The sequence below is a fragment of the Dasypus novemcinctus genome, chromosome 13 (assembly GCF_030445035.2).
Source record: "Dasypus novemcinctus isolate mDasNov1 chromosome 13, mDasNov1.1.hap2, whole genome shotgun sequence".
In the NCBI taxonomy this organism is placed as follows: Eukaryota; Metazoa; Chordata; class Mammalia; order Cingulata; family Dasypodidae; genus Dasypus; species Dasypus novemcinctus.
This window is the reverse complement of record NC_080685.1, coordinates 5625615-5643803: the sequence shown is the minus strand read 5'-3', so window position 1 is coordinate 5643803 and position 18189 is coordinate 5625615. Positions and strand designations below refer to the sequence as shown.

The 18189-nt window shown below is 38.4% G+C and overlaps 2 protein-coding genes across 56 annotated transcripts in view; one reads left to right on the top strand and one right to left on the bottom strand.

The window, feature by feature from the left end:
* CEP170 (centrosomal protein 170) overlaps positions 1 to 12937 on the bottom strand; it is a 133504-nt gene extending 120567 nt beyond the window's left edge. For 31 of the 50 annotated variants that reach the window (XM_004463316.5, XM_058309432.2, XM_058309440.2 and 28 more), the window contains exon 1: positions 12584 to 12897. The gene's annotated coding sequence lies outside the window, so the exon portion shown is untranslated. Of the gene's footprint in view, positions 1 to 12583 lie in introns of all 50 variants that reach the window. The other 19 variants (XM_058309464.2, XM_058309466.2, XM_058309470.2 and 16 more) reach the window with 5 other exon arrangements.
* Positions 12938 to 13552: 615 nt separating this feature from the next.
* The window catches only part of SDCCAG8 (SHH signaling and ciliogenesis regulator SDCCAG8), a 260026-nt gene continuing 255389 nt past the window's right edge, over positions 13553 to 18189 (top strand). For 3 of the 6 annotated variants that reach the window (XM_058309410.2, XM_058309412.2, XM_058309413.2), the window contains exon 1: positions 13554 to 13755. In XM_058309410.2, the coding sequence (XP_058165393.1) occupies positions 13689 to 13755 (67 nt within the window). In that variant the 5' untranslated portion in view covers positions 13554 to 13688. Of the gene's footprint in view, positions 13756 to 18189 lie in introns of all 6 variants that reach the window. The other 3 variants (XM_058309409.2, XM_058309411.2, XM_071207328.1) reach the window with 2 other exon arrangements.

Below are 18189 nucleotides of genomic sequence, written 5' to 3'. Positions count from 1 at the left end.
AAAGAAATGCACTTCAAGAAAGAAGGGGAGGATTGTAAGAAGATGGCAGAGTAGAAACTGCCAGTAATTGGTCCTTCCACAAAAACAACTACTCAACTGGCAGGAACAGTGTGCATCAACTATTTTGAAACTCTGGAATCTAGTGGAACAGCGTGCAGCAACATCCAAGGATGAGCTGGACTAAGAGGCTGGTAAATTATGGGAAATAACAGCAAATTTCCTCACCATCCCTAGCATTCCCACTTCCGCATAGTGGCTACTATCTTCCATCCCCCAAACAAGTGGCAGCAGAAGTGGGTCCTGCAGCCTGGGGTCCTGATGCAACTTGCCAGAGCCAGGGAGGTCTATAAAGACTTGGTTCTCCAAAATCTGGGGGTGTGTGGTCTGTTGATCACTGTTTTTGCTTTGGATTAGCTTCTTCAGATCAATGCAGGGACAGCTCTGAGGGAGCCCATTCTTCTAACCCCCACTCAAGTAAAAGTGGCAAATGAATCTGGAAGAGGAATTTTTTTGTTTTTCTCTTTCCATTCCCCAACTCAGAGCAAAAATAGTTTGGAAAAAATCACAACAGCAAACAACAACAACAAAATGGAGTGGGAGAACTAGATATCCAGAGGTTTAACAAAATAATATTCAAGTGGCCAATTCACAGCAAAATGTTACAAAACACATTAAGAAATGAGAAAGAATGGCCCATTCAAGGGAAAGGAAAAAATAGGTGCAAGAAACCATCCCTAAGGAAGCTCATATATTGGAATTATTAATCAAAAACTTTAAACCAATTGTCTAAATATGTTAAATGACCTAAAGAAATCCATATATAAAGAGCTAAAGTAAATGAAGACAATACTGTTTGAACAAAATAAAGAGGCGGAAATTATAAAAAGGAACCAACCAGAAATTTTGGAACTGTAAAGAACAGCCATTGAAATGAAAAACTAAGACAGATTCTACAGCGGTTTTGAGCAGGCAGAAGAGAGGATCAGTGAACTTGAAGACAATGGAAAATGTCCAGTGTGAGGAGCAGAAAGAAAAAATAATGAAGAAATATGAACAGTGCCTGAGGAACCTACAGACACCATGAAGTATATCTTCATGTCCAAAGAAGGACAAGAGAGAGAGAGAAAGGGGCAGAAAAAGAATTAAGAGATAATGGCCAAAAAATTTCCCAAACTGAATGAAAGATATGAATATACACATCCAGGAAGCCCAAGGAACCCCAAGCAGGATATTCTCAGATCTTTTGTATACTTATTAGCTTTTTGACTATCTTCTTTGAAGATGTGTCTATTCAATTCCTTGGCCCATTTTTCAGTTGGGTTGCTGAGTTGCAGGATTTTTTTTATATCTTTCAGATATTAAACCCTTATCAGATAAATGGTTTCTAAATATTTTCTATTCTGTAGGTTTATTTTCACTTTCCAAAAAATGCCATGATGCACAAAGTTTTAAAAAAATTTTGACCAAGTCCATTTTATCTATTTTTTATTGTTGCTTGTGCTTTTGGTATAAAATCTTAAAGTCCACTGTAATTTGTTCATTACTGCCTTCTTTTGTATTTAGTTGCCTTTTTTTAGTGTATCATTTTGATTCCCTCCTCTCCTTTTCTCTGTATTTTTATATTATTTTCTTAGTGATTACTTTTGTGATTATAATCAACATCTTAAACTAACAACAACCTGGTTTGACTACTGTCAACCTATTTTTAGTAGTATACAAACTCCAATATATTTCCTTCCTACCCCTTTTATCATTATTGTCTCAGATTACATCTTTATACATTGTATAGTCATTAACATAGATTTAAAGTATTATTTTACACATTTGACCATTAAGTCATATATGCTGGGGGAGGTGGGGGGTGGGAGGGAGCAGTTACAAACCAGAAGTACAATAATACAGGATTTATATTTACCTATGTAGTTACCTTTACGAGTGTTCTTTATTCCTTTTTATGAGTTAAAGTAACTGTCTGTGGTATACTTTTAGCCAGAAGGATTCCCCTTAGCATTTAGATGATGAAAACAGTCTGGAAATAGTGGTAAAAGTTACACAGTATCTCCAATGTAGTTATGTCAAAGAATGATCTACTTAAAATGGTTAAAATGGTTTTAATATTATGTATATTTTACAGTTAAAAATAAACAATTTTTTAAAAAAGAACCCAACCTACCTGAATTTAACAGATACTCCCAGATTTGACCAATATTAAACAAAAAGGCTTTCAAATTGTTATTCTTGGTTTCTTCATGTTAGCAAAGGACAGACAGGTATATGTTTATATGACTTATCAGACTTTCTTCAGAAACAGTGCAAAGGTTAACTTCTGTTCATATCTATTAAAATAATTAACAATTTTCCAACTACTGCATTAAAAAAGAAATCCCTGGACATGTGCAGTGTTGTGTTTTACTTAAAATTTTATCACACCCAGCTCACAGTTCTAATTCTCTGCCCTGATAGCTTAGTAACTTCAATACCCAGCCTGATTATCTATCCAACTAGAAAAATTAAAAAACGGAGCACAAGATTTAGAATCCAAAGACAGCATTCAAGTCCTATCTCTATGAACTACCTGTGTGAATTTAGGTCAGCCATGCAATATATTCCCTAAGTCTCTGGTTACACATCTATAAAAGAGTACTTTCTTGGGGGTACTTTCACGTTCATGGTGGAGATTACATAAAATACTGCATATGAAAGAACTTTATAAGAATACAATACAAATTCAAGTGTTAACCTCCACGCCACCTTCTTTGGTATTTTACATGCTCTAGTAGGTGACCCTAACCAGCCTCCTCCCCCAAACCCCTCTCAAAATACTCATGCTCTTCTGTGCTACCTGCCATTCTTGAAACACACTTTGTTCTTTCCTGATATTAAGATAATCACACCATGTCCTTTTTCTATCTGGAATGTCTTCTTTTTATCAGCTTCTACCTCAACCGTACCCTATCCTTTAGCATTTAGGTCATCTGAGACTTCTTTGCTGACACTTTCCTTTAATATCCCTAGTAGACTGATCTCTATTAACAATTGGTTCACTTCACTAGACTGCACTTACTATATAGTGTCTTATGATTCTATTTCTCTTAGATTTTAAGACCTTTGTGAGAAGGACCATGTACTGTACAATTTCATGTCCTTCACAAAACCTATTTAGTGTCTTGTCCATTTTGAGAGCAAACACTCAATGAAAGCAAAATAACAACATTTAAGAAGAAATTAGATACAGACAATAAAGGTCTACTACTATGTAGATTCTTAATCTGCATAAAAATAATTAGTTTCAGCTCTGCTTTTGAAACTGGGTAATCTGAATAGAGAGAAAAAAGACTAACTCCAAAAATTTTAAGATTCAATCATTTAGAAAGAAAGTGGTCTATAGTTTTCAATGTACATACAATTTTAATTAGATAAGTACATTTTCCCCAGTCAACACTGGGAACATAACAATGACTAATAATTTTACTCAAATGACTCTAAGTGTCACTTTCGATCCAAGCTAAAAATAAACTTAAAAATGTAAATCAAGTGGCCATTACAAATTCATATTTATCAGACATCTGAGTCCCATTAATCCTGATTATAATTCAATTTAAAGTAACCTAAGGATTATGGATCAAGTACTCAAAACTCTAAGTGTGCTGCACATTAAGAGTACAAAATCAGGTATGTCAAAACTAAAAAATGAGAAACTAATTGAATCATTTTATAAAACAATGTTAACAACACCCAGTCCTTTACATACATGCTTTTGTAATTTAAATTACTGTTTTTTAAAAAGAATCCTTGACCTCTAGAAACTTAATGTGAACTGAATTTATAGTTTAAATAAAAGGTAAAAGTATTTAAAAGATAACAGAAAGTAATGGTATGATCAGAGCTATAAAGATTATTTTAACCATATCAGGAAAATGCCTTTTCCAATCCTTCCAAAAGCCCTTTTGACAGGGTGGGGTGACAACATGGAAGGATAGGGATAAGGCGAGTAGGCTGCAATTCTGAAGAACCAAAGAGAAAGAAATAGAAAAAGATACTAGGACACAGGAAATATATTCATACAAGGTGCTGGTGCTGATTAAGAATACAGAGATTGGAGGAGACTACAATCCAGGCTCAAGAACAAGAAAGAAAAGGAAAGAACAAGTCAGACATTAGGGATTCCAGTGACAAAAATAGATACCTGGAAAGCAGATCAAAGAACAAGCTGCCAAAACAGCATTCTTTGATAAATTACTCCTGCCTTTTACTTTATATCCTTGGGGGCAGATGTGATCATAACCTGGAATTAACCTAAAATCCACCAACAAAAAGGTGCCATATTTTATTAATTAATTATGTTCTGAATGTTATTCACAATGATCACTAGACCTGCTCTGCAGGACACCAAATAATCCCGTTCAATAGAGTCCAAGTCATCCTGTTGCCCAAATAAGGTACTAAAATGGACCTTATTGATAATTCTTTTAATTGCATTCTATTTGTTTCTACCACTCCAATTTATCAATTTTGAGTTCTAGGTTTTATATAGATCCTTAACATGGAATTTGTTGAAGTCCACTTAGGTCAAATGGTGCTCTCACCTCAGGCAAAGGCTTTTATTTTTATTGAACAGTTCAACACAGAATTCCTCACATAGGTGAGAGGTAAGGGAATAGTATAAGTGGCAGGTAGTGAGATACAAAATTTAGACTATGTATTTCATTCCTGGATTTGCTACTGTAGGAAACACAACTACTAGCTTAGAGAAACAATGTTGTTTGCTTCAATAGCTCTTCCCTTCAGATAAAAACAAAACTCTTTTAAATATGCCTGCACCCACACAAAAGGGGGGAGGTTCGGTGTCAATTTTGTCAGCTAATTATTTACAGAAACAGTTCAACAATACTTCTGTGCATTTCATTTTCAAATGTCATTTGTTTAATAAAGCAGTGGATGGCTGGAAACATTTCACCATAATTAGCCCCAAATGTGTTAAGATCACTTTACTTATACAGACACACAAATACTACAGGCTGCAATTTACTTTGAAATGCATCAAATAAAGAAGACGGATAGATGAATAGAATGATGACTAGATAGATAGAATGTGATAAAAATTAGTGTAATTAGTAGAATAGAGGTGGTGGGTATATGAATAGTCACTGTAAAGTTCTTTCAATTTTCCCGTATGTTTGGCAATTTTCCTAATAAAATGATAGAAAAAAATCTAGGATACTAACACACATACAAAGACAGCCCCTGGAATTAAGAAAACAAAATAATAAAAAAAACCTTATTTCCCAAATTAACTCTAGTGAAAGAGGGAATTGAAAAATTAGTTTGCAAAGTAAAAACTCTGAGAACACCACATTTAAAATGAAAGGGATGTGCCCAAAGCTGTACTGAGACAATAACTTTATCACCTTGTAGATGTCTTCCACTAAATTTGAAAAAAACAGAAATACACTTATTATTCAATAAACAAAGAGAAAACTATTAAAGGTTTAAAAGAAATTAATAAAAAAACAAAAACAAAAAAGCTGATCCTTTAAAAGAAATAAAGTATTGTAAACCTCTGGCAGACTTTTTTTTTTGTTTCTTCACTCATAAATATTCAGTTGTGTAATAAAAGGCACTGTGACAAAAGGGTATATATGCCTAAATACATTTTAAATAAAGATTTATATGTAAAAATTTGAATAGTAAGGACAAGAAACATTTTTAAATAAAATATTGTACAATAGGATTACTTCATAAGGATAAGGAAATGAAAAATTTCACTATACACATGTTAAAATCTGGGCAAGTGATAATCTGGGAAAAGAATTTACAACATATATGACAAAAAAGTTGTTACAAACGAAAATGATGATTAACATTCCTGTAGAAAAAAATAAACAAAGGGTACATGCACAAGCAATTCAGATTAGAACAACAATGGCCAATGAGCATTATTTTCAAGAAACTGTTCATATGCGCTACTGACAAATTTAAAAGTTTTTAGTTCATCAAATTGGTAAAACTTTAAAAAACATAGGTAATCTCCACATCAGTGAACCCTAAAGAAACACATTCTCATTCACCAATGCAAGTGCATACTAGTATAGGCTTGGGAGCAAATTAATTAGACAAATTTTTAAAAACTTAGAATTCTGCACATTTTTAAAACAATTCCTTGACAAAATATCAAAGAACACATTTATTTGCACAGAAATTCACGTTTAGAAAATAACCGCTGCAGTGTTTATAGTTTTAAGAAACACTCTTAATTTCTATAAATTGTTAGTAAATTACAAGTTTGATAAAATGGACTCCTGTGTTACCATTGAAAATTAGAATTGAAAAGATTAACCTATGGTAAAACGGTACCAGATTAGTATGCCCACTATCCCATAATTTTAGACAAGAATACATAAAATGGTGTCACTGGCTAGTGGGATTATGACTGTGTTCCTCTTCTGAATTGATATTTTAAATTTTTTCTGCATTATTCAGGAATTAGTTTGGCAATATGAAAAAGAAAACGAACGGTATTTTTAAAGAAGTGTCCTTGAAGTTACAATGCATTATTTATCTAATGAGAACTGTATATTGAACAACCAGGGCGAGATATATAGTTTAACGTTGCAGTCCTATTGCAGGATGGTGGGAATGTGGAGAATCATGGGACAAATACAATTAAGGTAACCTATGGACTACAGTTAACAGCAATACTATAATATTCTTGCATCAATGCCAAAGATGTACTGTGTTAAAATTAGTGGAGTATGGGAAAAATATGCCAAATGTTTGCAGTGGACTATAGTTGGTGGTAATAGTCTGATGAAATTATCTCATAATCTGTAACAAATGTTCCACAATGGTGTGATGTGTTGGTGAATGGGTGTTGTATGGGAATTCTACACATGGCGTAATTGTTTTCTAAGTTCACAACTTCTGTAATAAAAATATATTTTTAACAATGTAAAAAAAAAAAGCTTATCACAGAACATCCTCTATTTGCAATGTTCCTTTCATACCAATATAAATATTTTGTTTTACATCTACAACATCAACTAGGCTCATTTCTCCTATTCACTACTAATACTTCTTCAAATCAGTTTCAAATTGGCTGCCTGCAATTCAAGATCTCTTACCAACTACTTGAATTCATATTTTATTTCATGTGACATAAGACTAATCATGTGACAAACTCTTACCCAACCCAGTAGAATAACTTCCAGAAAAACAGCCAGTTAAAAGAAGAGGGATTTCCTTGCCAGCTGGCCTGCTTGCTTTTTTCTGCCTTCAGTCTTTTTATTTAGATACTACTTAGAGTTAAAGGATGTCTAGGATTGAAGAAAGTTGTTATCCAACAGCTTGGTTACATTTTTCCTCTTCCCAGCATCATGCCCTTTTCTCTACTCCCTCCTCCTCTCTCCCTCAACACTATAACATTAAAATAATGTGCAAAACTGTCTACGGGGATGGAATGTACAAGAAATAAAAAAAACTGTTCCTACAGAGTTAGAATGAAATAAATATTAGTCATCCTAGTCAACGTCTGTCTTCAAATCTAACACCATCAGGCTGGCACCATACTTAGGTCAATGGGGGAAGATAGTTAACTCCAACTTTACCTTCCATTTGCTTTTCACCTCTACCATCATTTGGTTTACATAACAAACCTCTGACATAATAGGCCTACTGCTATCCTTATTTTATAGATGAAGCAACTAAGCCTCTGAAATTAAGTGACATGCTCAAGATCCTAATTAGTTAGCACTCATGAGGTGATTCCTGATGGCAAATTCTTTCCATGAGTAGCACTATTTCTCTTCAACTCTCAGGAGCAGCAGCAGCCAAGTCATTCAAGAAGATCTCAAAAGGTGGTAACCATGGCTGTATTCAAAGAAACAAATTTAATGGGGGCAAAGGTAAAATATTGCTTCAAAAACATCACATATAGGTATACCCAGAATGGGAGAGTTTTATGTTAACATAAAAAAGATGATAGGTTTATGCTGACTACATCACTGGTTTCTGGACAAGAAATGTTTGAAAATACAAAATGAGAACCAACATAATGCTGCCAACTTGTTTTGGTTAATTAAGAACAAAACAAAAATCCGAAACCAATAAAAAAAGAACCTTACCACCTAGTAACACTGTCATGTCATAAAGACCATTTTAAACGTTGGAAAAGCAGAAGTATAGAATCTTGAAAGAAAAAAATTCTTAAATTACATAAACATGATTTTAGAAGACATGATCCTGTTTCTTGCTGGGTTTTTAAAAATTTTTTGTCTTTCTCTCAGAACTGGCAAAGATAATGCTGTTGTTAAAGAGTTAACACGAAGGAACAGATGTGGCTCAACCAAGCGGGCTCCCATCTCCCATAAGGGAGGGTCCATGGTTCAATGCCCAGGGCCTCCTGATGAGAGCAAGGTGGCCCATGCTGCAAGATGACCCACATGGAGTGCTGGCCCATGCTGGAATGCCGTCCTGCGCAGGAGTGCCAGCCTATGCTGGCACAGCAGGATGACGCAACAAGCGAGAGAGAAGAAAGAAAATAATACGACGTAGCAGAACAGGGAGTTGAGGTGGCACAAAATAGTAATTGCCTCTCTCCCACTCTGGAAGGTCCCAGGATCAGTTCCAGGAGCTGCCTGTTGAGAAGACAAGAAGACACAGAAGAAAACACAGCGAATGGACACAGAGAGCAGACAATGGGGGGAATGGGGGAGGGGAGAGGAGAAATAAATCTTTTTAAAAAAAAAGAGTTAACACAATTTTAGATCAGAAAAATAGATGTATGGCTCAAAATAAATAAAGTGATGATTTCCCTATACTCTCCAATCAGACCATAACTGTAGAGTTAAAAATGAAAACCAGAGCAAAAAGAAGAGCACTGGCAAAACTCATTAAATCCAGCTGACCATGATGAGACCATATCCTATGAAGTGGCAGGAGTTGTGATGTTTAATTTAGAAAATAGAAAATTTATCATAATCTAACACATTAAGACAAACCTTACTGTATCTTAGTCCTAAGGAAAGAAGAGAAACTAATGGGAAGAAGGTATAGTAAAGCAGATACTAGCTTAATTTAAGATCTTTCTATTACACTTTTCAAAAGCTAAATGTGCTATCCTATGTCCACGGAAGTGTTCATGGAAAAAGTGAATTCAATGAGCTCTCACTATTAGTAGCTGGTGGCATATTGTACTAGATGGTTCCTTCCAAAGTCCCCCTCCAGTTCTAAAATTTTGATTCACAAAGAAGGGATTAAATATTGCCTTTTTAACTTACTGATAAAGATGAGTAGAAACAATTTTGGCTTTAGCCCAAAAGACAAAGTAACATGTGACATGAAAGCAAAGTTATTCACTAACTCTGGCCCCAGAATTTTCAACTTTTATGTGTAAAATAATACCTTCCTTATAAGACTGCTGTCTGAATCTACACAAAGACACACACTATTTGGCACTTAGTGGGTACTCAATATATGATGAGACTTATTCATATATTCAATAAACATTATGTCCTAAAGGGTAATATTTGCTACATAACTCATTATAAATTATTATTCTCTAAGACTTATTCCCCGTCCCCCTCCCCCAAACCTACACCCTGCATGCTTGAGAATATTTTCCAATTCCATGTTTTGTGTAATACCTATTTGTATATGGGTAATTTTTGTAAGGTTCTCTTTAACCTTGCTTTTGTTGGCCTCCTTTCTACCTTTGTTTAATACAAAAACGTGCTTTATCGTGAGTACATATTAACTAAATCATTCATTTTGACAAAAACAATGATAGTGTTGCATAATCAATTCAACTATATTTCCAGTTTAATCAACCACACTCCAGACAGATATTTTCTCTTTCTTTTGTATCTTCCACAATAGCTGACTTATTGAATATTTGAGTAAATAAATCAAACCCATTCACAAGGTAGTTGATTATCAGAAATCTTGGTTATTGAAACAAAGGTCAAGATTCCTTCCTCTCTATAAGAGTAAACCCATTTCTTACTGAAGCAGATCAATATTTAATGCTCCAGTCAATATAACCTACCCAGCAAGCATTTTTCAGGTGGTATGTAATTGTTCTTTTTGTTATACTTGTAGAATAATTTGCAACAATACAGATGTTTTAGTTGACAATTAAGTATCATGCTACTTCTTAGATATTATTATTATTACAATAGCACATTGCTTAACTCTCCCATGTTCAGGAGTAGGAAAAATCATTCGAAATTAATTTTAACTCTAAGAAATTATTTTTAAAACACAGATCTTTGTTGAATAAAAAACATGTTGACATGAAGCTTAGAAACTGACAGTATTTAGTAATAAATGAGTGATATCTGATGACTGTCAGAGGCAACAATAAAACTATTTTTCTTTCCAGAAAATAAAAGGAAATGAGAACCTGATACTTGGAACAAAGAAAACAAATCACAAAACACAATTTTTAAAAATACCTTGAAAGTTGCACTGATAAATATGCAGATGTTTATAATGGAAGTTTCACTAGTCTAATGCTAAGATGGAAAACTGACAGATAGATTTCTTATTTCCATACATAATTATTTTTGAACACCATGAAATTTGCCAGTAATATATTTAAAGTCTGATTTAATATAATCCCACATACTGAATTTAACTGCAGGTTATTTTTCTTTTTAAGTGGAAATTTAAAGAAAATATTAATAAATTCCATAGAAAACACTCGTCTATTAAAGTACAAAATTGAAGGATACAAATTATAGGCCAACATAAAAGCAGATATGGCAAACCAATCCAATAAAATGCCGTACAGTTAAATTCTAAAGAAAGTTCAACATGAATTTTTTCTCAAAAGGTAAATTGTAAACCGTCTAAATTGAAAATATAATTCATTAATTAACTCAAGAAAAATGAACTTCATAGGCTTTTGTTATGTGGCAATTTTATTTTTAACAGTTTAGAGTTGATCTTGGTACTACTGAACACCAAGAAATAATACTGAGAATATGGTCACTAATTAGTAGGAGAGAAAAAATTCCAACAGTTTCTGTCTTTGCGAAGAGCCCACGTTAGGGCAGCTTTTACAGGAGTAAATTACTTTATAAAACTGAATTCCATTTTGGTAGAATCACTAACTTAACATCACCAGGAAAAGGACAAGATTAATGCAAGTTAAGTATCAATGAACTTGATCCTCACAATTCAGAGAGCATATAGCAAAGCTTTCCGTAAATTTTCACAGGGCAGGACGAGGACTAGGGGTACAGACAACACAGGAGGCACAGGAAGGAGCATTCTGTGAATCAGATCCGTAATATTGGGCTCTGCCTTCCTTCAGCATTTTGGCTTGAGTGGACAAATCAGTCAGGCAACATTCCAAGTTTTAGTTTCTTCCACTGTGAAATGTACTCAAGACTCCTGAGTTTCAAAACACCAAAATTCTACAATATCTACAAAGTTGGCAAGAACTGAAAACAACCCTGGTTTCATTTTTTTAGTATAATGGCAGAAAATTACAAAATGGTTGTAATGCGCTCTTCATCATGTGATATTTCTAGCGCTGAGTTCCCAAGTCTTTGAAGCAGGCTCCGCACGGGTTCTATCAGGGAGATCTGGACACTGGACTCAGAATGTTACTCCTTCCTACCCTGTCTCATTTTCCCTCCACCTGCTCCTCCCCATCCTTCTCGCTTCTGCTCGCGCTGAACCAGACACGCCTGCAAATGGTTATAATAAGCATCGTACACGTTTAAGAATCAAGTCATTTTAAAAGGTATTTTTTCGATCACCTGCGTCATTAAATTCCTCCCAAAGAGGTGGATTTTCACCACAAGAATAAAACTACGAGTAAACCACTTCAGAAATATATGAGGACTATTCTGTTGTTTGGATTGCTTTAAAAAAAAAAACGGAGAGATGCAGCCTAATCTATTCCTTTAGGAATAGGAATGCATTACCCACCCAATGGGAAAAAAAAACAAAAAACCCCAACACATCCAATTCTGCTGGTTCATTTCCCTGCTACACAGCAGCTTCATTGTCAGGCCCTTCCTAAACCAGCCCTCGTCTTCATCTAGTCCTCGCACCCGGATCGTCCTCCCGGGGCTTGGTTCCAGCAGACACAGCCCCTGGCTTCCAGGAGCTTACATTCTTCAGATGAATCAGGGAAACTCCACCGCACCCCAAAGACAGAGATTGCGAGCTTGAGAACAGAAACGCCACGTCTCGCCGCTCGGCCTTTGCCCCCTTTATATAAAACGAAGGGGACGGGCCAGGGCCCCGCGATTAAGCCGCAGGACAATGCGGGCGACAGGAAGCCGGGCCCTCCCCCCGGGGCACGCCGGGAGCCGCGCGGGTGCAGGCCCCGCAGGGCGCGCGCCGCCCCGCGCCCCGCCCGGCCCCGTCCCCACCGGCCCCGCCCGAGGCCGCACAAAGCGGCGGGAGCGCGGGCGCGGGCGGCGGGCTGTCGGCCGCGGGGCCGCCGGGCGGGGGGCGCGCGCGGGCTCCGGGGCCCCCCCGCCTCCCGGCCCCGCACCCCGGCCCGCCGCGAACCCAGGCGCTCGGGGAGGGCAGAGGGAGGGCGGGAGCGGCCGGGAGCATCCCTTACCCCTCACGGCTGAGAGCGGGGCCGGAGCGGGGGGCGCGTCCGGGAGTCTCTCGCACGCCGTCCTCCCCCCACCCCGTCGTCGTCGTCGTCGTCGTCGCGGTCGTCGTCGCCGCGGCCGCCGCGGTCGAGCTCCGGGCCCCTCAGCTCCGCTGGGCAAGAGCGTTATTCCACACACGCCCGACACATAGCGGTAACGGCAGAGAGCGCCCGCCCAGTGCGCAGGCGCTTCGGGAAAGGGCGAGGAGCTGGGCCCTGTTCTTTCCTCGGCCCGGGCCCAGAGACCTCGTTCTGCGCAGGCGCCAAGATCAGACAATGAAAGGGGCTGAGCGGAGGGGCTCTCCCACACGCTTTGGCAGCTCCCCACTGCGCATGCGTCCCCAAAGACCCGCTTGAACAATGAAGAGGACCCTGGCAGTGGCGAGGACCGCAACCAGCAGGGACTACAGTTCCCAGAGGGGAGTGCGCCAGCTCCCAGTGGGGGGCGTGGCGCTGGGCATGCTAGGATTTGTAGTATCGGCCGCCTTCACAGAGGCTGCTGTTCGGTAGGTTTAGAGCTTCTTTTCCTTGAGGATTGATTTGGCTGTTGTTACACATGTCACGGCCGAAACAGGATCCCGAGCTTCTTATTGGCGTCCTTGAGAAGCCTCAGGGGTCAATAGCATATGATCAACTTCAGTTACCCCCTTCTGTCAGTCAGGTCTTCCAGGCAGCCAGAGGATGGGAGGAAAGAGGGACTAAATCAGGCCGGGCTGGAGGAAAGGGGCGGAGCCTCCAGGGGGTCTCCTGGCAACGACTATCGCAGCCATACTGCCGAAGCGCGCGCCTCGAGCGCGGTGCCCTCTGGGAGTTGTAGTGTAGAGGGGAGCGTTCATCTGTGTCTCGAGGCGCTAGTTCTGACCCTGCGGACTACAACTCCCGGCGCCCACCCTAAGGGCCGGTGGGTGGGAAGAGCCGCCAGGAGCCCTATCCCGCATTCCATACCCCCCAGTGACAGCCGCGGCAGGAAGCGGGCGGGTGGTCCTTCGGCGCTGGGCCTGTTGTTCTCGGAGGAGAGAACTCTGGACACTTCCTCACGTAGTTCCCATCCCTGGTCCCCGGCCCATGCATGGCGGAGTCCCCAGGGAACTCTGACCTGGAGGAGGTTCTGGGGCACTATCAACGGAGTCTCCGGGGTGAGTTGCTCCGAACCTCTGTGCCTCTGTACCCTGGGTACCCGCGGCCTAGTGGGTGACCAGGTGCGTTTCCTAACACCTGTATCCGACCCCAGCCAGGCTGCGGGGGTAGATGGAAGTTGGTGTGATATGTGAGGAAGGTTGAAATAGTTTTATTTTGTTTTTACAGTTAGGCAGAATTGTTTCCCTTGATTCCCGTAGTAACAGCAAACTCCCTGATGTTGACTTGGGCATTTTTTCTGAGCCAGTGCCCGCAGAATCTCTGGGAAAGCACTATGTCACTTTTACCCAATTCCCGTACTTCGCTCTTTTATCCTGTTCTTGATTCACACTTTACTTTTTGCACATTCAGATTATGGTGTAGTGACTTGAAAGTGATTTATTGGTCCAGGGGAAAAAGAAACAGCGCTAATAATTATTTTATTCACAAATACTTCATTAAGTTGTTGAGGCTATTGAAGTGCATGAGTGCATTTAAAACTTAAACAACCGTTTAATTAATCCTATTTTACACGTGGGGAAATCGAGACTCGGAGGCTTTTTTACTTGCCAAAGGCCGCGCAGGTGATTAGTAGTAGAGCCACAGATTGAATTCAAGTGAATCTGCCTTCAAAGCCCCTGCTTTTCCTGTATAAATATATCACTATTATTGTTACTGAAACTTCATTCGCTTAATTCTGATATTCTTAGTACAGTACCTTGTATCTATGAAAGTGATGGCTGTAGTTGTATCAATTGGCTCTGTCATCTTGGACAACTTACATAAACTCCAGAAACCTCAGTTTTATCATTTTAAAATGGAAATTATAATACTGTCTAAAGCAGGGGTTCTTAACCTTTTTTGTTCCATGGACCCTTTGCGAGTCAAGGTGAAAACCACGGACCCCTTCTCTGAAGATAGTGGCTAATGGTTTTATGACACTCAACCAGCATCGGTTGTAACAACTACCTTAATTTCAAAGTATGCTTGAGTGTATAAGTGATTTTTTGAGCTATGCAACGACTGTAATGTGATATGAAATAAATACTACTGTAATTTATTGCATACGTTCATAAGTGAAGGGAATGCTAGATTTCAGTTAGGGGTCAGAAATAATAAAGATAAGGTGACTTTTTTCCAATTCAAGTTCATGGACCCCCTGAAATCTTTCCACAGACCCCCTGGTTAAGAACCCCTGTTCTACAGGGTTTGTGTAAGGAGCAAATGAAATCCGTGTAAAGAAGGGATTATCAGATTTTTTTTTTTTTTAACAGAATCTTTGTTTCGTTTTCCTCCCCTTCCCAACAGCTCCCTTGTCTGTTCATTGTCTGTTCATTGTCTCTGCTGTTTTCTCTGCTCGTTGTCTGCATCTCTTCTTTAGGAGGCACTCAACCAAACCCAGAACCTCCCATGTGGAAGGTGAGCCCCCAACTACTTGAGCCACTTCTGCTTCCCCAGATTATTATTATTTTTTAATTGTAAGCCATAGTAAGAAATACATTTCCCATGGGACATATGCATATTTATATATAACTAAAAAGTTCAGTGAAGAAAAATTATTTTACTACATGTGATATGCTCTATTTTCTGTGATTCCATTTATGTAACTCTCTAGGCCATGACCCACAGTCTGTCCAAAAACTTACTGAAGGTATTGAGAACATTGACTCATTTATTCAGCAAATATTATTTCAGTTCCTACTATGAGTTAGGCATCCTAGGTGCTAGAGATGCAATAAGGAACAACACAAGCAAGGTCCCTGTTTCCATGGAGTTTCTAGATTAGTGGAGAAGAAAGACAAAATAATTGTACATTGCTGTGTGATAGGGTCATCCTAGCACATACGTGTTCATTAAATGTCAGCTGCTGTTTATACCTGGTATTGGCAACAAAGTAAGATTTTCTTAGGAGATTAGAAAGATTATCTTTAGTGATTCTAGGCTTTGTAAGGGTTATTATTTGTTGTTTACATCTGTCAACAATGTCACAAATTGTCAATGCTCTCAATATTTAAAATGCAGGAGTAAAAGAATTGGTCTTATACCTTCATTACTGATGTTTCAAGAGCTATTAGATACAGAAATAAACTTGAAACTTTTCATCTGAAAGCAAAAAAAAGAATACTGCGTGTAATGATAAGAGTGGTTTTGTTTTATTTTTCAGGCTGGTAAAAAGTTTTCTTCTCCATGATAAGTTTTTCCTAATGCTGCTTCACCCTCTATCTCATTTTGAGCCTTAATGTAAGCATTGGAGGCAATTTAATATTAGGCATTTTGATGCAATGAAGGGGTTAATTGTAAACTATTGTTGTAGTAATATGCTTAATACCAGTGATACTGCTTTCAGTAATTATAGAATAGTTTTCATTCAAAGACAACACATTTTAGAGATTTTTTAAAAATTTCTTCCCCCTCCCCCTCACAATAATAATAATAAACAAAAAGCAAACCTCATCCCCTCTTAATCTCTCTATGCGTCTCCTGCCATGCATAGCTGATAATTCTTTTTTCTTCTTTCTAGTATATTTGTATTTAAATTTTGTAAAAACAGTCATATATGCAGTATCACCCATATTTGTGTTTTACATGAGATTTTACTATCTTTTACAGTGCTATGTTACAGTTTTAGCTTTCCTTCTAGTTATATACATGACCTTAGCCTTTCCCTTTCAACTATTAGCCCTGTGAGTTAAAAACACCATGACATGCTTTCACCATTTCCATTCATTTCCAAAGATTTACAAGCAATCTTTTTACCAATTCTGCACAGGTTAACCTTCACCTTTACATTCTCTACCCTCCTCCTTTTTTTCTGGTGACCTATATTCTAATTATTAACTCCATGAGTTTACACAATATATTTAGTACATAATAACACAATCATACAGTATTTGTCCTTTTGCGTCTGGCTTGCTTCACTCAACATAATGTCCTCCAGGTTCATCCATGTTGTTATATGCTTCATGACTTCATTTCTTCTTGTTGCTTCCTAATATTCCGTTGTGTGTATACACCACAATTTCTCTATGGGTTGTTTCCAGCTTTTGGCTATTGTGAATAATGCCACTGTGAACATCTGCATACATATGTCTCTTCATATCTCTGCTCTCAGTTCTTCTGGGTATATAGCTAGTAATGGTATTGCCAGGTCATGTTGGTAAGTCTGTGTTCAATTTCCTTAGGAGCTGCCAAACAGTCCTCCACAGTGACTGTACCATTCTACATTCCCATCATCAGTGAATAAGCATTCCTATCTCTCCACATCCTCTCCAACATTTACAGTATTCTGACTTTTTGGTCACAGCCATTCTAATAGGTGTGAAATGATATCTCATTGTAGTTTTGACTTCCGTTTCTGTAATCACTAGCTAATGATGTTGAATATTTTTTCATGTGTTTTTTTGGCTTTTATGTTTCTTCTTTGGACAATTGTCTTTTCAAGTCTTTAGCCCATTTTTTAATCAGGTAATTTGTCTTTTTATTGTTGAGTTGTATGATATCTTTATATATCATGGATATTAACCCCTTATCAAATATATGATTGCCAAATATTTTCTCCCGTTGAGTCAGCTGACTTTTTACCCTTTTTTTTTTCAAATTCTACTCAATTTATTCATTTTTTTAAAAAGATTACATTAAAAAAATATGAGGTCCCCATTCACCCCCACCGCCCCCACCCCACCACTCCCCCCACAGTAACATTCTCCTCCATCATCATGACACATCCATTGCATCTGGTGAGTACATCTTTGGGCATCGCTGCACCCCATGGCCTATAGTCCACACCATAGCCCACACTCTCCCACGTTCCATCCAGTGGTCCATGGGAGGACATAGAATGTCCGGCAATTGTCCCTGCAGCATCACTCAGGACAACTCCAAGTCCCGAAAATGCCTCCACATCTCATCTCATCCTCCCATTCCCCGCCCCCAGCAGCCATCATGGCCACTTTTTCCACACCAATGCCACATTTTCTCAATTATTAACCATAATAGTTCATGAATAGAATATCATTAAGTCCACTCTAATCCTTACTGTATTCCTCCTTCCTGTGGACTTTGGCTTGGTTGTGTCCATTCCACATCTATGTAGAGGGGGCTTAGATTCCACATGGATACTGGATGCAATCCTCCTACTTTCAGTTGTAGGCACTCTACGCTCCATGGTGTGGTGGTTGACATTCTTCAACTCCATGTTAGCTGAGTGGGGTAAGTCCAATAAATCAGAGTGTAGGAGCTGAAGTCTGTTGAGGCTCAGGGCCTGGCTATCATATTGTCAGTCCAGAGATTCAAATCCCCTAGATATATCTTAAACCCCAGCACCAAATACAATTCCAGTAAAGTAGCATGAAAGGCTTGTGAAAAGAGATCACATCTGAGTCCAGTTTCATTACGCAGAAACACCAGCTCCAAAGAAGGGCCAATCGACATGGCAGTGAACTCCATCTGCCATG